Source organism: Impatiens glandulifera, chromosome 7 (genome assembly GCF_907164915.1).
Source record: "Impatiens glandulifera chromosome 7, dImpGla2.1, whole genome shotgun sequence".
NCBI classification, from domain to species: Eukaryota; Viridiplantae; Streptophyta; class Magnoliopsida; order Ericales; family Balsaminaceae; genus Impatiens; species Impatiens glandulifera.
In genome coordinates this window covers 33754227-33779118 of record NC_061868.1, presented here as the reverse complement: position 1 = coordinate 33779118, position 24892 = coordinate 33754227, and the positions used below count along the sequence as shown (strand labels likewise).

General features: G+C 33.5%; 2 protein-coding genes and 1 pseudogene across 2 annotated transcripts; 2 read left to right on the top strand and 1 right to left on the bottom strand.

Annotated features, from left to right (window-relative positions):
- The first annotated feature begins 2707 nt into the window (after nt 1-2707).
- On the top strand, nt 2708-12350 carry LOC124909779. The gene is made up of 12 exons (XM_047450421.1): nt 2708-2830; nt 2950-3573; nt 3650-4897; nt 4997-5324; nt 5405-5660; nt 5732-5948; nt 6021-6373; nt 6452-6985; nt 7755-8943; nt 9023-9373; nt 9467-9704; nt 9787-12350. The coding sequence occupies exons 1-12, from the start codon at nt 2708-2710 to the stop codon at nt 12348-12350; spliced, it is 8025 nt and encodes a 2674-aa protein (XP_047306377.1).
- Nucleotides 12351-12372: 22 nt separating this feature from the next.
- On the top strand, nt 12373-13262 carry LOC124945804. Its single transcript, XM_047486303.1, has 2 exons — nt 12373-12532; nt 12898-13262. The coding sequence occupies exons 1-2, from the start codon at nt 12414-12416 to the stop codon at nt 13223-13225; spliced, it is 447 nt and encodes a 148-aa protein (XP_047342259.1). The 5' UTR covers nt 12373-12413; the 3' UTR covers nt 13226-13262.
- Nucleotides 13263-18825: 5563 nt separating this feature from the next.
- LOC124909778 lies at nt 18826-23357 on the bottom strand (annotated as a pseudogene).
- Nucleotides 23358-24892: the final 1535 nt, after the last annotated feature.

Here is a 24892-nt window from a genome sequence, read left to right as displayed (position 1 = left end):
TAATTATTTATATATTATATATATTAATTTTTTATTTTTTATTTTTATTTTTCCATTTATCTATTATACTAATTAATTTTTATATTTTTAATAAATATCTATTCTTACTAAATTTAATAATTAAATAATTAAATAGATATAAAAAATATAAAAAATATAAAAAAAAAAAAGCGTAAATGAATTGGTTAAGATCTCGTATATGTGGAAAATATGACTTAAATTCCCTAGTCAAACTTGTGAACATGATATAATATAAAATATTTATATATAATTTAAGACGGAATATAAGTTATATGGGGTATTAAGATATATAAATTATTTGTTATATGTGTTTAGTTAAAAATTTAAAAGAAGTATAAATTGTATATATATTTTATAATTTTGTGTTTGTTTGGTGGAATAAGAAAAGGAATAAAAAATAATAAAAGACTATTTTACCTTTGTATTTAAATAAACTATTTTAATATTTATTTTAATTTAATTTTTATTATTGATTATATTTAAATTATTAAAAATTATATTTGATTATCATATAAATATTTTAAAATAATTTATATATGATTTTCTCTTCTTCTCATTCAGACTACAATGACCATAAAAAACGGTATCATAATAAAATTATTTGATACTTATCACATAGAAATACATAGTCTCCTAAGTTGGTCATTGATTGAATATGTCATAATAAATACTACTCTATTGCACAATATCCTTAAAATGTACGACAAAGTAAGGAAAATAATATATAAGTTATTATACTTTTGTTTTGCAGATGGATTAGTATACAATAAGAAATTTATAGAGATGATGCAGACCAAACACATTGATCTTCTTCACTCGTCTTGGTTGATATAATTAGGAACATTCCTTATTAATTACAACAAACAGTTAACGGAACATGCTTAAACTAACGAGTCTAAGTGTCATGTTTAGGCTAGAATATTTGCTAAGTCAATACAAATTGTGGAATTAGAGATTCTCTTAACTCTTTAGGAAGAAGTGAGATTAAAAGTATTTTAGTTGATCGAATAATATGTAATGAATTTACATATTCATAAAGGAGTATGTAATCAGTTGTGTGAGTGAAAAAGAGCAAGAAAAAGTGCTTATGACAACCCTAGTGTAGTGCAAGAAACAATCATAAGAAATTAGATGCAACTTAAAAAAGATACTCGAGTCAATGTGAAATTAGATGCAACTTGAAAAAGATACTCGAGTCAATGCGCGTTAGATAAAGCTCTAAATCGCATTGAAAAGTACGACAGATGTGGCATCAATTCACAACTCGTTCTCTAAACAAAAGATTATACAAGAATGGAGTCTCATCTTGATTAAAGAAGTTGAACATTTTCAGAGATATTCTCGTGCTTTGACAATGGTCAAATAAATGTTACATAACTACAATGTGCAAAATGAATTAAGAAAAATGATACCCTTTTAAATAGGTTCTAAAAACAGGGAAGAAAATAGGCAAATGAAACGAAAAAAAAAGAATGTACCAAAATAATCTCCTGTGCCAAAGTATCTATATCCATTTTCTTCATGAACTTCATTGCCATGAACCACATATTGGAAACAATATGCATAATATGAAAGACAAAACTGATAACTAAATGTGGCTAACCTACCAATGAAATAATTACGATAAAAATAAAAGTACCAACAGCACCAAAGATTACAATGGTCACAAAATTCAAAAAGAATTGTTTTTTCTTCACCTGAAATTTCAAATGAATTTATTCATATGTAATGAACAAATGAATTTATTCATTACATAAGAATTTTAAAAACAAAATAAAGAAACTCCTTATACAATATCCCGAGTTGAAAATAATGGAGGGAAGAAGGTAAATGAAGAAAAAAATTCAGTAAAAACCAATATATATGATTTATTTTCCTCCACTAGTCAAAAGAATGACAATCTCAGTTCATAAACCTAATATAATTAAAGAAAATATCAGCCTTTATCCCTCGCTTAATAAGACAAACATTAATTAAGTGTTTAATCATATTTATTTTTATTAATTTTATTTATTTTTATTCCACACATTTATCAATTATATTATTATTATTATATTTTATTTTAATCAAGTGTTTCCTTATATTTAAGAAAACAAGATAAATTATACTTAAAATTTAGAAGCCTAATTTAAAATATATTAAAATAAAAATATTTAAAACTTATATAAATAAAATAAAAAATAATAATTTAAAATATATATTATTTTAATATTTTAATTAATTAATCTAAATTTAATGAAAATAATAAAATTATATTTGAATTTTTTTAGTTATTTGAATAATCCTGAAAATGCCTTATATTATTTCAAAATTATTATTTCCCAACCAAATAAAGTTAATTATTATAAAATACATTAATTTCAAATAATCCATGAATAGGCGTGGAATAACTAAAGTGATTGAGTGAAGTTGTTGTCAGAATATGAGAAGACGATGACAAAGGCAGATCATAATAGCATGGCTGTCATCATGCAGTGGGAATATAAACGAGAGAGTAGTGTATATTCTGATGGTACCTCACCAAAGCTTTTACCTTTTAGTCATTTCATTTGAGCTAATCCCTTGTTTCAGCTTTAATTTCCTTTTTAATTTTCAAATTATTGTTTCATCTTAAATATTTTCCTTGTTGATCATTTCATGTTCATCTCTCTCTCCCCCATGCTCTTGCACTCCTGTTACTCAGAAGATGGAGTTGATTATGGTAAAGAAAAGTAGAACATGGGTAAACCATATAGATGCAGGTTTCACTAAGTTTCTATTCTCCTTGTCTCTTGACAACATTTTTAATGAGGATCTTTACACTGACCAGGTGCCTTTCTTATTCATCCTCCTCACTCTTTCTTGTTATAATATAATGTTGTAAGTTTGATTGTTCTTAGTTTTATGTATTTTTATTAAGAAGGAAATTTTATATCTTTTTTTTTTAAGGTGGTGGATATACCAGCATCATTTGAATCAGTAAATCAATACTATGGCTCATTTGTCCACCCTTTACAAGAGGATATCCGGGCAAAGCTATGTTCATGCCTAGATGACATCTCCAAGGCCCCATTTGAGGAAGTCTCATCTTGTAATGTGTCCTCTAACCTAGGTAAGAACTTCAGACTCTCTGAAGATGTCTTAAATGATGAGTCCCAGTCAGTTGAGGTCTTCATACATGATATAAAAGTTGGCGAGTGGAGTAAAAATGACCATGGGAAAGAGACTTACAAACCAATGTCAGGTGATCTGGTTTTGTTTTCCAATTATAAGCCTGAGTCTGTATCAGACTTAAATCGGAAAGGAAGAACATGGATTCTTGCGTTGGTGAGATTTGTCTATGATGATGAGGAAAAAAATTCATCAACTCATTTCAATGTTATGGCATCCAAAGATAAGGAGAACAATTCCTCAACACATTTCAATGTTATGGCATCCAAAGAGATTGGTGTTGAAGATCTGTACATGGTATTCTTGATAAATGTGTTGACTGAGAAAAGGGTTTGGCACTCACTTCATAGTTGCAGCAATGCTGAAATCATTAAGAAAGTTATAGAAACTGATGATAGTGAGGTAAGCCCATGCTGTATATATTGTGTTGTTGGACATATGGATTTTGTTTTGATTTTATTGTTGTTTGTTTAAGCAGGCTTTGGAAGATTGCAGATATTGTGACCCTATGAATAGCCTGCAGTTGTCTGCAATGTGGAATGATAGTCTTTTATCCCAGCTGAACAAATCTCAAAGAGATGCTGTTATGTCATCGCTTATCCGAACCAACTGTTCCCATAAACCTTCCATAGATCTTATATGGGGTCCTCCAGGGACTGGGAAGACTAAAACTATTAGTTTGCTACTTTTTAAACTCTTGAGTATGCAATGCAGCACTCTTGTATGCACCCCAACAAATGTAGCTGTAAAAGAAATTGCTTCTAGAACACTAAAGTTGGTGAAACAAGATTCTTTTGATGATGCCTTTTTGCTACCTCTTGGAGATTTGCTCCTGTTGGGGAATAACGATCGCCTAAAAGCCCGTGATGATCTTGAACTGAAAGAGATCTATCTTGACTTTCGTGTTGAGCAGCTTACTATGTTGTTGTCTCCACTTAGTGGGTGGAGGCACTCTTTGATCTCAATGAGTGATTTTTTCACAGATTGTGTCTCTCAGTATGAAATTTACTTTGACAATGAGTTGATCAAAGAAAAGGCAAAAGAAAAAGAAAAAGAAAATGAGAATGGAAAGGAAAAAGGGAAGGAAAAAGAAAAGAAAAAGGCTAAAGAAAAGGCAAAAGAAAAAGAAGTTGTATCGGAAGAAAATATATTATCATTCCTTGAGTTTTCCAGGAACAGATTCAATCTTGTTTCTTCCAGTTTGAGAAGTTGCATACCTTTATTGTTTGTTCATCTACCACGGCATTTTATTAATGAACCTAAGAAGCTCAAAATGATAATACTTTTCGATCTCCTTGATCAATTGGAAAAACAGTTGTTTAATGAAAATGTTTCATCAGAAGAATTGAAGAAAATCTTCTTGCGGTCTGATGAAATATGTCGGGACTCTGATGAAGCATTATCATCTCCTTTACATACAGTGAGAAAGACTCTATCTTCCCTAAAAGACCTTCAAGCTTTTCTTCATAATCTAAACCTTCCAAATGTAAAGGTTAAGGATTCAGTGAAGCAATTCTGCATTAAATCGGCTTCCTTAGTTTTCTGTACGGCTTCAACCTCATATAATTTGCGTTTTCCGCATGTGAGAGATTTCAAATTGTTGGTTATTGACGAGGCGTCACAACTGAAGGAATGTGAGTCAACTATACCACTTCAACTTCCTCAAGTCATGCATGCAATACTTGTTGGTGATGAGCGACAATTACCAGCTATGGTTACCAGCAAAGTAAGTTTACATTATCATGTATGGAATAGAAATAACTGTTCTTTTTAGTTTGTTATTCTTATAAGATAAAATGTTTACTTGCATGCATGGAATTCATAGGTTTCTGAAAGAGCTGGCTTTGGGAGAAGTTTGTTTGAACGACTTAGTTTGATGGGACATTCTAAGCACCTTCTCAATATGCAGTATAGAATGCATCCATCAATAAGTTTGTTTCCAAACTCAAAGTTCTATTCCAACATGATACTGGACGCATCTAATGTCGTCAAACAAGATTATGAGAGAAGGTATCTTACTGCACCCATGTTTGGGCCATACTCTTTCATCAATATTCGAAATGGGTTAGAAGAAAGAGAAGATGATGGGAGAAGCTTAAGAAATATGGTTGAGGTGGCAGTTGTCATTAAGATAATAAGGAATCTTTATAAAGGTTTGTAAAGTAAACTTGTAAGTTCTATTAATTGGATACCAATATAATTTAGTTTGTATTATTTTCTTTGTGATTCCCAGCTTGGTGTGATTCCAAAATGAGGCTTAGCATTGGTATTATATCGCCCTATGCAGCTCAGGTTGCAGCGATACGAGATAAACTTCCATCTGATTATAAGGACCTTGATGGGTTCAAAGTTAAGGTCATGTCTATTGATGGATTTCAGGGTGGAGAAGAAGATATCATAGTGATATCTACTGTTAGATCTAATGCCGGCGGATATGTTGGTTTTATGTCGAGTCATCAACGAACTAATGTTGCATTAACAAGAGCTAGGTACTTAATTTTGTTGATTATTACCTACTATTTTATTTCCATAGGGTGGTAATATTTATAAATTTATGCAGGCACTGCCTTTGGATTCTGGGAAGTGAAAAAACCTTGGAAAACAGTGAGACAATATGGGCATCCTTGGTCCGTGATGCAAAGCAACGTCAATGTTTCTTCAATGCTGATGATCAAAAAGATATAGAGAAAACAATACTTGACGTCAAGAAACAACTTGATCAGTGGAATGATTTGCTCAATGATGATAGCATATATTTCAAGGATGCACAATGGAAGGTACGTGAGCACGTTTGTTTTCTCCACTAATTGTTTGTTATCTACTAATTCATCCTACCATTCCCTCTTCAGGTTCTTTTTAGCGAAAATTTTAAAAAATCACTTTTTAAGCTGAGTTCAACACGCAAAAAGAAGTCAGTAATGACTCTCTTGCTTAGTCTTTCAAGTGGTTGGCGTCCCAAGAGTAAAAACGTGGACTTGGTTTGTCAAAATTCATCACATATCTTGAAGCAGTTCAAGGTTGAAGGGCTCTTTCTTGTTTGCAGCATTGATATAAAGAAGGAAGAAATGTATATTCAAGTTTTAAAAATCTGGGATGTGTTGCCTTGTGATGAAGTCCCAAAATTGGTGAAACGTCTTGAGGGGTTGTTTGCCATGTATACTGATGAATACATCAGTCACTGCAAAGAAAAGTTTCTTCAAGGGTACGTGTTACTACATTTTCATTGTTTGGGATGAAGGGAAGATTTTCCCATCTGATATTATATTTTATTTGTTGCTAGGAATTTGGAGTTCCCCAAGACATGGCCAACGACATTTAACATTGTCCAATTTAAGACTCTTGGTCATCAAGAATGTGGAAATTTGAACCAAGATAATCTTATTAGTAGTAATTATGTAGAGAATTCAAAGGTTAGCGAGAGCTTGCTTTTGATGAAATTCTACTCTTTGTCTTCTGGTGTGACGAGACATTTGCTGTCCAATCAAGAAGGAAAAGAACTGGAGTTACCATTCGAAGTAACAGACCAGGAACGAGATTTAATTCTTTTCCCACAAAGTACTTTTATACTTGGAAGGTCTGGTACGGGGAAAACAACAGTTCTAACAATGAAGCTTTATAAAAAGGAGCAAAGGCACCGAATTGCTTCAATGGGTTTCAGTGCATTAGACATTAATGCAACTTCTAATGTTAAAGAAAGAAAGAAAGTTGGAGAAACTAGTCGGCCTGAAAAAGAAACTATCCTCCGCCAACTTTTTGTGACAGTGAGTCCAAAGTTATGTTATGCCATAAAGCAACATGTTTCTGGACTAAAAAGGTGTGTAATCACTTGATCAATTGTGCATGGCATGTAATTATTTATGTTACCTGTTGACTTCACTCCTTTTGGCTTTGCCTTGTGGTCGGAACAGAGTCATGGTTAGAAATAATCTTTTATAAGTATATAAGTTTAAGAAAATTGTTTTCAAGCGATATAAACATATTTGAATCAAAATAATAATTTTATCTTCAATCGTTTTTAGAAGGTATTTGCACATTATAATATTGATGCATGTATCATATGATGTCATGTTCTGTGTTTTTCCCTTCTTTTATCTATTGTGAAATAATCTTCTTTACATCCACATAAATACATGTAAAAGGAAAAATCAACATTGATAAGAGTAAGTCGCGATGATAACTTCTTGTGCATGCCAAGAGTTAATTTCCACGCTAACAAATTGCTAATATGATAAGTTGGAAGGAGTGTAGGAACTTTTGTTGAAGAAGCATTTTGCTCTTCCACAGGGCAAGTATGTGTCCCATATCTCAATGATTAGGAACCAAATATCCTTGCTTACGATTCTCCGGTTAGAAGAAGCATGAGAAAAAAAATTCTGATTTCTCCTTGTTGATCTTGTGCCACCAGAAGGCCTTGAAAGTAAGGGTCTTTTTAGGGCATGAGATGATCCTAATTGACTCGCAAATTGGAGATGAGAGATCCTATTTGGTGCCACACTTGCTTTTATTATTTTGTGCGATAACCATTTTGTGTAATTACTTTTTCAATGGAATTTTTTTTTGACTGTTGGTTTTATTCTGAACAGATTTTCTTGTGGAGGAAGCTTCTCAGTTGATGAAAAATCAGAAGATCTTGATGAGAGCGCATGGTTTACTGATATATCTAATTCATTTATTGACATCCCCAATCAAACGTACCCTCTTGTTATTACATTTAACAAGTTCCTAATGATGCTCGATGGAACATCTGGTAATTCATTCTTTGAAAGGTTTGTTGGTCTTAGCGAGTTTTACGGAAAAAGATTGAATTCTAGGTCAATTGCTTTGCAAACATTCATTAGAACTAAGGAGGTCAACTACGATAGATTCTATTCATTCTATTGGCCTCATTTCAACTCCAATCTGACAAAGAAGTTTGATCCATCGAGAATATTTACTGAGATCATTTCTTGCATAAAAGGTGGCTTGCAAGCTGGGAAGACTTATAGTGGAAAACTTGATTTGGAGGAATACAAAGCATTATCCAATGGCAGGACATCTACTTTGACGAAACAAAGGAGGCATGAAATCTATGAGATTTTTCTAGATTATGAGAAAATGAAGTCGGAGAATGGTGACTTTGATTTAGCAGATTTGGTAATTGATCTTCACCATAGGCTATCAAAAGAGAGATTTCAGGGTGATGAAATTGATTTTGTATACATCGATGAAGTGCAAGATCTGAGCATGCAACAGATCGCACTTTTCAAGTATGTTTGCAAAAATGTAGAAGAGGGTTTTGTTTTTTCAGGGGATACTGCACAGACAATTGCAAGAGGAATAGATTTCAGGTTTGAAGATATAAGATGTCTTTTCTATAACGAGTTTATGTCGGAATCAGGAGGAGATGTTACTGGTAGAAATGATGTTAAAGGGAAAATGTCTGATATCTTCAACCTTAACCAGAACTTTCGTACACATGATGGTGTTCTAAGATTGGCTCAAAGTGTAATTGACCTTATTTACAATTTTTTCCCTCAATCTATTGACTTTTTGAATCCAGAGAGAAGTCTTATTTATGGTGAATCACCTGTTCTACTTGAATCGGGAAATGACGAGAATGCAATTGTAACTATATTTGGGAGCAGCGGAAGTATGAGTAGTAACATTATTGGGTTTGGAGCCGAGCAAGTGATTTTAGTTCGAGATGATGATGCTAGAGAGGAAATATCTTGCTATGTTGGAAAGCATGCACTAGTTCTTACTATTATGGAGTGTAAAGGGTTAGAGTTTCAGGTAACAAAACCAACATGTGTCTTTTTTATTTGGTTTTTCCAAATTTATTTCCTTTGATGATCACATGTTTTCTCTATAGGATGTGTTATTATATAATTTCTTTGGTTCATCGCCACTGAAGAATCAATGGAGAGTTGTTTATGAGTTCATGAAGCTTCGAGAATTACTTGATGATAAATGCAAGTCATTTCCAAGCTTCGATACCACGAGACATGGTATTCTATGCTCTGAGCTGAAACAACTTTATGTTGCCATTACCCGTACGAGACAAAGGTTGTGGATTTGCGAGAACAAAGAGGAGCTCTCAAAACCCATGTTTGACTACTGGAAGAAGTTGTGCCTTGTTCAAGTCAGGCAATTAGATGATTCTCTTGCAAAGGCAATGCAAGTGGCAAGTTGCCCTGAGGAATGGAAACAAAGGGGCATAAAGGTCTTATCACTGTTCTTTACTCGCGCCACTATTATCTTCTAATATATGATTTTCCTAGTTTTAACAATGCATTTTTTTCTTTCTGTCCTTTAGCTATTTTATGAGAGTAATTACGAGATGGCTACAATGTGCTTCGAGAGGGCTGGAGACTTAACCTGGGAGAGAAGAGCTAAAGCTACTGGACTCAAGGCTGCTGCTGACCGGCTTCGCGGTTCAAATGATGAATTAGCTTTTACGATACTTCGTGAAGCTGCTAAAATTTTTGAATCTATTGGAAGGGCTGAGATTGCTGCAGAATGCTTATTTGAACTAGGAGAGTACGAGAAAGCTGGTACCCTATCATTATTTCTATTGTTTTTTCTTCTCTGTGTTCAATTTTTTTAGAGTGTTTTCATTATTTGGGATGGTTTCAGGGAGAATTTATTTGGACAAGTGTGGGAAGCCTGACTTAACAAAGGCTGGAGAATGTTTCTTTCTGGCAGGTCGGTCTGACCTTGCAGCTGAAGTCTACGCTCGGGGAGGCTTCCTAGCCGAGTGCTTAGATGTATGCAATAGAGGAAAACTCTATGATATGGGCTTGAAGTACATAGAGTACTGGAAACAACTCAATCACTCTGATGGCGGTTTTATTAAAAATAGCAGTGGAATTGATGAAATCGAACAAAAGTTCCTCCATAATTGCGCAATGAATTACTACAAACTTGAAGATCGAGTATCCATGATGAAGTTTGTTCGAGCTTTTCAGTCAACTAATACAAAACGCCAGTTTTTGAAATCTTTAGATTGCCTGGATGAGCTTTTATTGGTAGAACAAGAATCGGGTAATTTTTTGGAGGCTGCCGTGATTGCAAAGATGAGGGGTGATCTTCTTTTGGAGTCTGATCTATTGGGGAAGGCAGGCTGTTCTAATGAAGCTGCCAGGCTTCTCATTTGGTCGGTCTTTCTTACTTCTCTCTGGGCACATGGAAGCACAGGTTGGCCTCTCAAGAGTTTTGCTACGAAAGATGACCTTTTGGAAAAAGCTATTTCATTTGCAAGAACAGACCCAAACTTCTATAAGATGATCTATACTGATGCGATGATTTTATCAAGTGAGAAAGCAAAATTGTCTGATTTGATTCTTTACTTGCATGCCTCTGTGAGGAATGGAAGCCTGCGAGGTGAAATTTTGTCTATACGGAGAATTTTGGATCTTCATTTGTGCGTAAATGGCTCCAAATATGAATTGGAAGATGAACTGGTAGATGATCCGTTTAGTCATTCACAGAAGATTCTTTCACGCAACAGTGTTTCTGTCGCATCGTTGTTGTTCTACTGGAATCTTTGGGCCAAAATGATATACAAAATCATCAGCTTTCTAGAATCTTCTAAGAAACTGGATCTTGAGGAGAACAATGCCTATGTTCTGTTCTGCTTTGAATATTTTGGTGTAAGGAAGCAACATAACAATCTGAATTCTAGCACCTACCATTTGTTGAATCCTGAAGCTGATTGGGTAAAAAAGATTGACAAAAGATTTATTAGAAAGAAAGGAAACCTACTTTATACTGACCTTAGCAATTTTTCCACTGTTTCTTTGAGCCACTGGCGTTCCGAATTGCTTTTTGTCGGTCTAAAGGTTTTGGGAACTCTTGAAGTCATTTCTGGCAGGATTTCCCCATCTCTCTTTTGCAGGACCATGCCCCTTTTACACATATACATGATTGCAAAATTTCTGAATTCAAAGGATCTTGGGAAACATCATGATTTGCAGAGACTGCAATATTTTCTTAGAAAATCTCATCAGCATTTTCAGAATGTGTTTCCATTGGACTGGAACCAAACTTTGAATGATAACATTGTTTTCTTGAGAAGAACAGACGATTTCCGAAGTTTATTGCATGAATCTTTGCTTGAAGGTGTTTTGTCTAAGGGTGATCTTACACATGGGCAAATTGGTAGAATAATGGCATTGTATCTTTCCTCTGGCAGACCAACTGACGAAATGGTCATGAAGATTGCAGAAAGGCTCAATCGTCATTCATCTTGGAAAATTTTCTTTGAGGATTCTAATCAGGACATAGTGACCCGAATTTCACAGAACCAGTCAATTATAGTGAAAATATCTTCTGCATACAAGCTCATGACAGCTTTGAAAGAGACATACGGAGCTAACTGGAAGGTGCCCGATTACATATCTCCAATATGTTTCTTGTATATCTTGGAACGCCTTCTCCTGCTCACTTCCCGCTCCCAAAAATTTCTTTACACCACAAAATCTGTTTTTGTGGAATGGCTTATTTATGAGAAACCAGGTGAGAATCTTACAATCAACCCAAAAGAAGATGCACTACACGAGATTTTCAGTTATATTGAATACTTAATCAGGCAACTCCTTTATGACCATGAAACAGAACAATGGATACGGAATTCCAGTGTTAATATTGTTAACTTCTATCCGATAATGGTGTTGAGATGTGTGATAATGTCTTGCTTGCTTTACTTAAATACGGGTAATGACATGTTAAACCAAATTCTTAGACAGAAACACATCACTTCAAGACTGCCGACAAACTTTTATACTGCTCTAAGGACGAGAAATACTAGGCTGAATGCAGATGTAATATCCGATGCACTAGCAATGATTGGTAATCCACTTGTGATTGTCAGTTGGCAAGATAGATGTCCAGTAACTGTATCTCCTAGTGTCATTTTTCTGGAACTTAGAGATGGAATGAATAGGGAAAGTATATTAAGTTTGTTGTTTCCACGGAAAACAACTCTACCTGAATCTGTAGAACATGAAGAAGACCAAGCGAAGAATGTCGATTCTTTGTCTTTGAGTGAGCCAATTGAAATCGCCGCCTTGTTCCAGGAAATATCTTATGCTTTGAGATCAGTAAAGGATACAACTGATAAGAGTTTTGATAGGTTCATATCTCATCTTCCACATATAAAGGTAAATTCAACTTCTCAACGTTATCTAATGTTCAATTGATATGGAGTTGACACTCTTTTTCTTTCTTGCATCATTTATCAGGTAGAGCTAGAGAAGGTGGTTATGTTGATATCATCTTCCCGGAAACAGACTTTTATGGGAGAAGACGAAGGCCTCTTGCTAGAAGTGCATCACATATTTAAGGATCTTAAGCCACATCTTAACTTTGCCTTAGAGACAAGGTATGTTTATGATTACTAGACCAAATTGTATGTAGTTAAAATCTTTGCTTATATACATGAATCTGATTGTTTCAAAAGTTTGCTTATCTTGGACAACAATCATTGTAACTCATGCAGTTGGTAACTTACGAGCAACATCTTTGTTTTGTTCTTCTTTCATTGTGGTCTTGGTTTCATTATACACATTTACTTGAATTGGATGCTTTATAAAGTGTTTTATCTATGAAATTCCTATTTCAGAAAAAAAAAAAACAATTTTGTATGTTTGTGGTCAAAATATGTATTATTTCTGGCGAACTTTGCTATTAGTTTCAGCTATGCAATGTTAGTTTTCCTGTTATGACGGTCCTTGTTGGTGTTTACAGAGAAGTGGGAGAAGGCATTCCAATGATTTTGGAACTTGTGAGGAAGCTGAACATGCAAAAACCAATACTTGAAATGTTCTTCAGCAAGCCACCAAGGCAGGAAGGGGAAGAGTCCAGGTTTAAAGAAGGTGAAGTTACGAACAAGGAAGCAGAAGCCACTGGAGGTGGAGAAGACGAAGATGTTAACGAGATAGCAGAGGCCATATACGATGGAAAAGTAGAAGGTGAAGGTGATGAATCCCAAGAGAAGGAACATAATGCTCCCAAGGACAAGGGAAAGAAGAACAAGAAAAAGAGTAAGAACAAGAGGAAGGGCAAAGGCCGGTAGAAGTAGAGTTCTTCCTTTTACTGGTATGTATACATCTTTTGGGTTTTTATGAACAAATGCTACTGCTTCTGTCATTTTTTGGACTTTCTCTAAACCTAGAGTAAAATGTAACATCAAGTTTGACATTTTCTGCAAAAACCACCTCACTGTATGAAGATGTGTATACAATGAAGTACTTTTATTACAATATGAAGTTAACAGACTAGTGATCTGGAAAAGACCTTCAAACAACTCAATTACTAGATACAAAGTAATATATCATTGGTCTTATTGTGATTAACTTTGTTTCAAGGAAATGGTAAAAATCCATGCTTGAGCATATCATTATTCCTTGCACTACAAGATAGAGGCTATTTGAGTCGGAATTTAACTTAACGGATTTTGCTCAACATATTTCCGATTTAACTTTGTTTCCACTGGATTTCGGATTACTAATTTACAACGTTTTTTCACTTCATATCGGTTTGTAACATAACTTGTATATTAATATTACTATCTCAAGATTATACTAAAAAATTGTAATATCCAAATTTAAAAATAAAAATAAAAGACTTCATATTTTATTGATAGTGGCTTAACATATAGGTGACACCTGTTTTGTTTTAAAGGAAATAAGTGAAACAAGGCATGAATGACACTTGGACTATTTTATGAGAGAGATAATGGGCAGATGGGTTAAGATATTAGGTAAATGACAAATGTTATTATCTAATAACCTTTCAATGCATGTAGTTCTAAACTTGAAGATCATTTGTATTTTTACTCTTTAGCTACAAAGAGAGAGAATCAGGGTTTGGAGATTTGAGTTGGTTGAAGGAAATAAAGAAAACTAAGAGCTTATGGGAAATTAGGTAAGAAAATCTATTCTTCTACAGTTTTAGTTTTTAAAATATATATATGTATAAGTATTTTGGGTATAAGAGGTTGCTTTTCATCAAACCGATTTTAGGGTTACAGATTTATTGTTAAATGGGTTTATAAATGTATGGATCAAGAATGCATGTGTATTTTGATGATGAATTTGATAAAATGATAGTTTAGGATAGATGATTCTGAAATTGTTTTGATAAAAGGATAGGTTTATAGTAGTTGATTCTGAAATGAGTTTTGATAAAATGAGGGTTTATGATTGATGATTTTGAAATGGGTTTTGATAAAAGAATGGTTTATGAGAAATGGGTTTCTAAACAGATTGAGTGTATTATTTCGACAATGAAATGGATTACGATAGATTTGGACTTGAGAATGAAGTTTTACATAATTATGTCGATTGGACTATTTTTATTACTCTGGACTTGATTTTGTATTGTTTGTCTAATAATGAACTATTTGTGCCTCAAGTGCCGCTTACACCGGTTATATGCGTCAACGCAAGACACTTATGTCTTGGTTGATGGCCCATGCGTCAATGCAAGACCTATGTCTTGATTGATAGCGCGTCAACGCAAGACGCTTATGTCTTGGTTGATGGCTAATGCGTCTATGCAAGACTTAAAAGTCTTGATAGATGGCTTATTAAATTATTATGATAATACAGACTTTATCTTGATTCCAGAGTTATTCCTAAAGTATATTATTTTCTGTCTAATGAGTATCTTAATTACTTAATAGTTGGTTAACTTATATTTGGCTTCTTGATCCAGCTGTAGAAGGGTTTGATTTTCTTACTGAGCGTGTTTAGCTCATCCTTTTTAAATGGATTCTTTTCAGATAAGAACAACGACTAGTCAGAAGGATTAAGAGACGGAAGACTATAGTAGTATAGACTAGCCGGTAAAGAGTTACTCTCTTTTTGTATTAGTAAGGATATATAGAAAGTATGTAATATGTAAGGAAGGTTTTTGGTAAGAATGGAAGTCATCATCTGTTTGAACTAGAAATGAATTGACCAAAATAGTTGTAATGGAAGATGGATTTGGATAAATTATGTGTTTCTTTTATTAGTAAGAAAGGAAAAAAAAAAGAGTTCTTTTGTTTAGCCTAGCATGTTATTTTTGGCTAATGACATGCGGCCTCTGCACGCTTCATGTTCTTGGTTCGGGGCGTGACAAAAACATAACTTGTATTAATTTATAGAGAATTCATTTAGTTGAGTTTTGAAGGTTAATTAGACTGCCCAACAAAAAATGAATGTCTTGTTTATGGGATTTGCACAATGCTATAATAGGAAATGGTATATTATATCAGATGGTTTAACATAGTTTTATGTTAGTATGTGGTAGTAAAGCTTGACAAAATGTTCTATGAAAGTCGTGTAAACTTCAGGTGTTCCTTATTTAGATTCACTAGTGTTTTCAGAAATCTTTTAGTAGCTGAAAAGGCTTAATGAGTAGATTCTATACCAGAAATAATATGTGAAGCATAAAACAGAAGAACAAGAGTGCTCTGTTAATGAGTTCCTTATACTTGTCCAAATACATGTAGCTCGAGTCAAAACATTATAAAAAAAATATCTCAGTCTGTTTTCAGTTTGAATATACTAAAGTATACAATTATATATGCTTAAGAATTTTTATACTCTGAAAGCATACATTATATATGCTAAAGAAGTTCCAGAAAGGGTTTTGAAACATTACCATCAGCAACAAAAATGATGGAGGATTCAAAGGATATTCTGCAGGCAACTGATTCCTCCCTCAATTCTGAATCACCATATGCAAACTAAAACAATGAAATAATAATTAAATTGGACTAATCTAGGAAGGAATTGAACTATCAATCAATTAGAAGGGAAAATAGCTTCAGATCTTTAAACCAAACCTATAACCGAAAAAAATAAGTATTCGATGAAGGAGGTCGAACCTCAAGAGAAGAGAAAAAATGCATAAATATAAATCCTACAGTAAAATGTAGAAAAAAGTTGGTACAATGTTTGGTCCATATATTTTCTAAGGACTTTTCAAACGTTAGAGTAATAAATTTTGAATAAATACATTGATCATCCGTTAGGTGACCATTTGAATAAACTAAACCTTTTTACCTAAATACTTGTTTGGTTATGTTATTCCAAATAACAAAATTATTACTAGTGTGAAATAAATAAATAATCATAACTTCAAATATTATTTACTTCTTATTTCCAAAATTTGAGGGACAACTAAAACTATGCGTTAATATTCGAGTATCTAGAACTGGCAATACCCGCCCTCGTGCTGTCCCTCTTATGGGTCGGTCTTAATTTCTCCAGATGATTGAGGGGTTTCTTCATCGAATAGAGCTTCTTATCCGAATTGGAGATTTGCAATACACTGCTGTCTTAATCAAGACCAACCTTTCGTTGCTTCAGATAAATTTTTATATTTTTCTGTTGAAAGTCGAAGGAAAACAAAACAGGTATAAAGATCAAAGGCTTGCAAATCCATATAGAATAACTTGGCATGAACATCCAAAGAAATGAAAAAGATAGGCTCTTGTATGTTGGGCAACAAGATTATTTTGAGAAAGTTGTTTCAAGATTCAATTTGCAAGATTTCAAGGAGTTTTTGGCAACATAGTTTTCACTTTCTAGTGTTCCAAGACAAGAGAAGAAGATGCAAGGCATCCCTTATGTAAATGCAATTGGGAGTTTAATGTATGACATGATTTGTACAAGGCTATATATATATTTGAGTTATACATCTAAGTCTTGTGAGTAGGTTTTAACAAACGTTGACAGGATCAATTGAAATGTTATAACTTGAACTATAACCAATTACATCTTTATACTTTATGCTTGTTGGCTTGCCATATATAGATGATATACTTTAATTGTTGACATATTCTCGGAGAGAATCAATGGTAGGGATAGTTTCATTGTGTTAAGCACTTAGACTTGGAGAGATATTGAAAGAGAGTTTTTGGAGCAAATCAAGATGAAGATTGAAATATATGAAAAATAATGTACATTACACTTGACAATGAGCTAAGCACAAGAGATAGACCACGCATGAAGACTATGAACTATGCTATGCATTTAGGTTTTCTATTGTTATAAGACTAACAATCTGTGGTTTATAAAAAGAGTAGTTGGCATTAATTAGAGACAACACTCAGCTAGAGAGAGCTTGGAAAGATCACTCACTGAAGAGCTTGGACACATTCTCGAGTGTTAAAATGAGTGAGAGAGCAATTCATTGTGTTAACAATTCTTGAAAACGAAAATCTTAGTGGACAAGCCATGGTCTAATCTTGGCAAATAGATGTAGGTCAATTTGTTTGAACCAATATAAATGTTGGTGTTTGAATTCTTACGATGATTATTCTTCTCGATTGGTTGTTGGTGTTTGTGTTCTTACAATATTTTGATTCTTCTTCTAGGTTGGTCATAGTTTGTGCATCAGTTGATAGCTATTTGATTATATTATCTATCCTAACACATAATACAAAGAATATTAATATTAATAATATCTGTTGCAAACTGATGGTCTTTGAACACTTTATCTAACAATGTTACCTTTCTTCATGCATAGAAGTCAACTGCATAACTTTTGATGTTTCATCCTCCAAAATCATTATTAGAGTAATTTGAATCTTATGAAACCATCAGCATTCAATCAATTGCGCCCTTTTCAAAAAAAAAAAAAATCAATAAACTCAATATTATCTAATGGCAAATGGATTTCACATATGCCTCAGCACACTTCATACCATCCTACAAGAATACTGGCAAGCATTAACATTCATGATCTGCTGCTAAAACTCAATACAAGATAAAATAAGACCAAGAGAAAATACAGAAAAACATGCACACTGTTTATTTGACAAATCCGGATATCTGCATATGCAATTTCAGATTCTACCATAAAAAACTCTTCTTTAGTAAAGAATGATGTTATAGAAAAACAGAACATTACCTTTGCAGAAGTGGTGGTGCCGACTAGAGGCGGAGGTTTTGCAGAAGGAAATGGATTACGAAGGAGACGAGGTTATGTGAATAAGGCAAAAGGGGTATCGGATTCTTTTTGAAAAAATGTAAAGGGAATACGACAGTATTTTCCATTTCGAAAAGAGTGAATATCAAATTCAACTAATACTTTAAGGGCGGATATCTATATTGCAAACTTTAGGGACTGATCTCAAAATCCATCAACACTTTAGGAGCAATATATGAGTTCCCTCAAATAAAAAATAAAAGAAAAGGAAGAAATATTGTCATACATACCCCCTTTTGGACCAACATTTGGTCCATCATAGTCTCCTCATAAATCTGGAAAGTACATGAGTTACTCCTCTCATGATGTTATCTCCAACAAACTCTTCAACAGGTTCTTGTTTAAGTACCTCAAAATCATAGAAAAATGGATCACGTGTTTAAGTTATCACTTTTAATTTCTATTCAGGTTCACAACATATATATATTAAAATATAAATAATCAAATTTATAAAAAATAATCAAATTTAAATTATATATCAAAATATAAATAATTAAATTTATAAAAATAATAATTTAAAATATATATCAAAATATAAATAATTTAATTTATATAAATAATAATTTAAATTATATATCAAAATATAAATAATTTAGTTTATATATAATGAATTTTAAATATAAAAAAAAAAAAAAAAAAAAAATTGAGTTTGAATAGTAAACTAAGTTAGTTTTGGAATGAACGAACAAACTAGGTTAGTTTGGGAAAGTAAACTCCAAACAAAGCTTTTTGGGAAACCATCCCCGAATCAATGTTGTCCGTTTTGCAAAAGCCATCAATCATGACACAATATGCGAAATTATCAGGTGAGCAACCATTATTGTTCATCATCATGTCTTTGTAAAGCTTTTGTGCTATTTCCATGTTGAGCTTCTCAGAAAAAAAAAAAATCAAGCATAGTATTATAGGTTGATGTTGTATGAGAAAACTTATAATGTGTTTCAATTTTTCTAAACAGCTGGAACGCTCCATATACATCCCGGGGAAAGTGCACTAATCTAAATCTGGGTATCTAAAATACATTAAAACATCATATACCTATTTTAGTATCTAAGTTTTAACTAATATCTCAAGTTTTAACTGGTCCATACATTAGCTACTCTAAATTTTACAATTCTATCCTACAAAATTATAAAATATTCATTCATTCCAAAATATTTTATTATAATAATCATATTCCAACGGTTAGTTTTTTTGAATTTAATTCCAAACTCTATAAAATTGAGTGAAAAAATCCATACTTGTATCTAGCATTCCAACTTTTACTTTTCTTCTTCAACAACATGAGTTCCATATATAATCGTATTCTTAAAAATGTTAGTGACTCGAATTCTGAGTCCGATTCATCTTCAATGACTTCCTCCGATGATGAACTCGACCAAATTGTAACCATGGAATATGCTATGGAATATGCTAAAGAAGATTCCTCAACACGTCTCGATCAACCGCAAGCTCTTCTACCATGAGTAAAATGAAACGTTGTATCATTCCACGTGATATAGAGCAAGGCCATGAGCGCTTATACATAGATTATTTTTCTGAAAATCCAGTCTACCCAGCAGATATGTTCCGAAGACGATTTCGTACTACGAATATCACAGCGGCACTACGAATATTAGCTTATAGGGATTCCGCGGACTCCATTGACGAGTATGTGCGCAATGGTTATTATATCGAAGAAATAGAGAATGAGATATAAGAAACTCAACCTTGAGTAATCGAGTGCAGACCTTGAGTAATCGAGTGCAGAGAACCCCAAATCGAAGCTGAGGTACCTAGGGTTTTTTTCATCCCGCTTTCTTCTTCCTCTATAAACCCATCAAATTATTTTCCTAAAACATATAAGATATGAGTATTATATCGAAGCTGAGTTAATGAGAAAATCGAATTTGACATTAAAAAGAAAAGATTCATGAGGACTCAACATTGTTTCCATGAAGCTCCGGTGGTTAAGAGAAAATGGTAGAGAAGAGAGAGTATTGAGAAAGAGAGAGAAAGAATTATAAAAAATTACAAACGGGGTAAATGCGGAAAGTACATAGATTAAAAAAAAGGGGATAAATGCGGTGACCCCTTTTACTGTTTTTGGACGAGTTTGCCCATGTCGGAGGTTGCGTGACGCAACCGGAATCGCGAGATTTTTATTTTTTTTATTTTTTTTCGTCTCGCAACTGGGGTTGCGTGACGCGATTGCGTGACACAACTGGGGTTGCGCGATGCGATTACGTGACGCAACTGGGGTTGCGTGACGCAACTGGGGTTGCGTGACGCAACTGGGGTTGCGTGACGCAACTGGGGTTGCGTGACGCAACTGGGGTTGCGTGACGTAACTAGGTCATTTTCTTCCAAAAAAAATTCATAAATAATTTTTTTTGAAAAATAAAAAAATAAAAAATTGCGTCACGCAACCTTAGGTTGCGTGACGCAATAGGGGCATTTTCGTCAGAAAAAAAGAGGGTCACTATCGCTATTTAATTTATGCGCTGACACTTTCCCCATTTAGGCCTATTATTGGGGTCATTTCCTCAAATTTCCCTTGTCTTTTTGGTATTCTAAATTTAGAATAGGAGAGTCAAAATTTTAGAATTTTTATTTTAGAATTTTTGTTTAGATTAGTTGGTGTATGATATTTTTTTAAATTTTATTAAAAAATCTAATGTAGCATAGATGATTGTGTTTAGATTAACTGATGTATTTGCTCTTAGTGTGCCAAATGTAATGACATCTGGAGTTAGATCTCTTTGTTCAATTTCCTCCAACAAAGATAGAGCTTCAATTAATTTACGAGCTTTGCATAGGCTTTCGATGAGTATATTATAAGCTTTCGATGAGTATATTATAAGTAATAACGTTGGGATGACACCCTTTTTCCACCATAGCCTTGAAAGTTCCCATTACCTGATCCAATTTTGCAGCTTTACAGAGTGCATTTAATATTGTATTATATGTTATGATGTCTGGATTGACACCATAGTCCCAAATACTATTAACAATCTCAAGCGCACTTTCCATTTTTGATTTTGTATAGTAATCGTCGATTAGTGTATTGTAGGTGAAAACATCAGGAAGAAATCCCATATGCATGGCATTAGTCATGAGAACATTTGCATCGTTTACACAACCCATTTTGCATAATCCATTTATAAGCAATCAGGACTACAACCATTACCCGACATTTCATTCATCAAATCCAATGCTTGCAAGATATGTCCTTGTAGAGATAATCCTTTAATCAAAGTGTTGTAGACAATAATACTAGGTTTTATTCCTTTTCCCACTAACTCCCGATACATACTTCATGCCATGTCTATATGACCTTCCTTACATAACCCATTAATGAAGGAGCAATAGGTGAACTCATCAGGGACAAAACCTCTAAAAACTGTAGTATTGAGGATCTTATTGGCATTTTGTACCACACCCGTCTTGCAATATCCGTCAATGATGATATTGTAAGTAAAAGCATCAGGCTCAAGCCTCTCATTTACCATTTTATGCAAGTAACTTTCAGCTTCCATAACCTTAAAGCCTTTACACAGGCCAGATATAAGTGTGTTATACGCGATGACATCAGGAACCACACCTTCTCTTCTCATACCATGTAGCATCGAATCGGCTTCAATAAGCATACCATTTCTACAAAGGCCTTGAATAAACATATTATAAGTAAACAAATTTGGAGACATTTCCTTTTTTAGTTTATATGCCGAGAGGTTCATGTAAAACCTCCAACACATCCATGTAAAGACCTTTTAACGTTCATGTAAAAACATTTATTCATGTATGTAAAATAAATTAACTAAAAAAAATTAAAAATTTTATATAGTAAAAAAAAATTATGAAGAGACGTTTTTCAGTGAAGTATACTTCGCTTCAATTAGTTTATATGTCGAGAGATTCATGTACAACTTCCAACACACCCATGTAAAGACATTTTAACGTTCATGTAAAAACATTTATTCATCTATGTGAAATTAATTAATTTAGAAAATTAAAAATTATATATATAATTAAATAAAATTAAAAAATTAAAAATAATGAAAAGACGATTTTGAGTGAAGCATACATCGCTTCAATTAGTTTATATGCCTAGAGATAAAGTATCGAGCGAAGCATCCTTCGCCCAGACGCCATGTAAAACGAAATGTAGAGATACGGTATCGAGCGAAACTTCCTTCGCTCAGACGCCATGTGAAACGGAATGTTAGAGGCGGCATGGAGCGAAGCTTCCTTCGCTCCGGGTGCCATGTGAAACGGAATGAAGAGATACGGTATCGAGCGAAACTTCCTTCGCTCCGGGTGCCATGTGAAATTGATTGAAGAGACGCTTTTCAGTGAAACATATTTCGCTTCAATTAGTTTAAATATCCTGACGTTCATGTAAAACCTCCAACACATCCATGTAAAGACCTTTTAACGTTAACGTAAAAACATTTATTCATTCATGTATGTAAAATAAATTAATTAAGAAATAAAAAATAGATATGTAATAATTTTTTTAAAAATAATAAATTTAAAAACAGAAATTGTAAAACTAGATTCGTTAATGAATTTAAAAAGAATACTTGTGAAACTAGCTTCGTTTATGAATTTAAAAACGCAACCTTGTGAAACTAGCTCCGTTAATGTTATAATTTATGTGAAGTTAAAATCATTTAATGAAGGATTAAAACAAATTTTTCCCGCCCCACTCTTCATTTTCATAAGAAACTATTCACATTCTCTCTCTATCTCTCAGCGATCATCTTTCTTTGAACTTTGAAACCCTAGAGTATTCTTCTAATCTACAAAGATTTCTTGTGAAAATGTCAGAAAATGAAGGCAACAACATGCAAGTGGATACTTTCGACTCCCGAGAGATCGCCTTGGCGGTTTGTAAGAGCATAAACGAAACCGCCCCAATCCCGTATCCAACAACAACGCAATAAATCGGAGAAGTAGGTTATTCATATTGTGTTTATAGTTTTTCATTAATAATACACCCGTTTATTCCATTTATTTTTTAAAATACTGATTTTTGTTCTATCACTGAAAATAATGTGTTGGAGGTTTTACATGAATCAATATGAAAGGAAGAGGAAGAGGAATACGAAGAAGAAGACGAATACAAAGTTATCGACTGATGAACCAGTTTCTACTGTTGCTGTAGAAGCTACTGATATTGCTACAAATACACCTGTCAATGAAGAATTACCACCACCTCCCCCAAAAACCAAAACCATCAATAAAAGGAAAGTAACATTTCTAACACGATCATTCCCTCATGGCCTTTTTTACATGATTCCTAAATTGAGCATAGAACAGAAAGAAGCTGTGAAGGAAATTGGGTTTGGTTCTCTTCTTACACTAGGAGTCTCCAATTGCCCTAGTCATTTTTCGAAACACATAGTTAGAAGTTTTGACCTCGAGAAGAGTTCTCTGGTATTGGTTAACGGTGATGAGATCTTTATCGATGAAGACCTTGTCCAGTCCGTGCTGAACCTCCCAAGAGGGCCAATCAACATAGTTGAGTCCACTAGAGCGGACAAGAATAAGGACCTTGAATATTTTAATTTCTTGAGTGATTGGAAGGTCAGATTGAGCGTGAATGAATCAACTTCAGCTCCTGAAACACTTTCTATGATACCCAAGATATTAAGTAACACAAGTGCAGACAACGATTTCAAAATCGACTTTATTGTCTTTGTTGTCTCAAGTTTTTTATGTCCAGTTCAAAATTCACGAGTTAGGTAAGCATTTTTTCAAATCTATTATATATCTATTTATATTTGTGAATACTTACACATGTATTATTAGTTCAGGTTCAAAATTCTCAAATTCTTAATGGATGTTGATAACATAAAGAACCTGAACTTGTGCATATTCACACTAAAATGATTGGTTGAAAGTGCCACAAGATGGCAAAAAAAAATAAAGAAGATAAAATTCCATATTTTGATGGACCTCTAACCTTTTTATTGGTAAATATTATATTCACTAATAATTATTCTCTTGCATATGATTTATAAATATAAAATATTCACTAACATGTTTCCCTTTTCTTCAGATATGCTATATAAATGGTGTTTTTGTCAATGGTTAACGTCATCCTTATGAAAGGTCTTTTCCAATAATCTCTTACTGGGAGGACACCACATTGTTAGTGATTACCACGTTAGAAACTCAAGTAGGTTGTTTTGGGCTAGGGAGGGCAATGACTCTCCTAACAGAAAAAGAACCTGAAATTCCAGTTAATTTATTGGAATTACCTGAAGACGATGAGAAGGTATATTCAATGACAAAATTGACTCATATTTGTCTATACTTTCTTGTATTTGAGACTAATAAAGTATGTTGTTTATAATCTACATATGTTAACATCGAAAGTCTTGCAAACTTTTAAAGATACGACACAACAACTGAAGTACCTATCAGGCGAGTTGGAGAAACGCAACATCGATCCCAAGCCTATTTTTGAGGCCCGTTTCCTAAACCTAACAAAGTCTGAAGTGTTCATGAAATACTTGAAAGTGAATAATGCTGAGAGTTGTGTAAGTAGGGAAGATCCTCCAAAAGAGGCACTTGGGGACACTTTAGAGAGTGCGGGTTTGAAAATGAATAGTCCCCTGGTTGAATACCCCTGTGAGGATGCAGATGCGGTCAATGAAGATAGTCCAGAACACTCTATTGAATAGAATGATTTAGATGAGGAAACCAAAACTTGCGAAGCTTCTAAAGTTGATGAATCTTCTAAAGATGAAGATGAAGGGGATGCTTC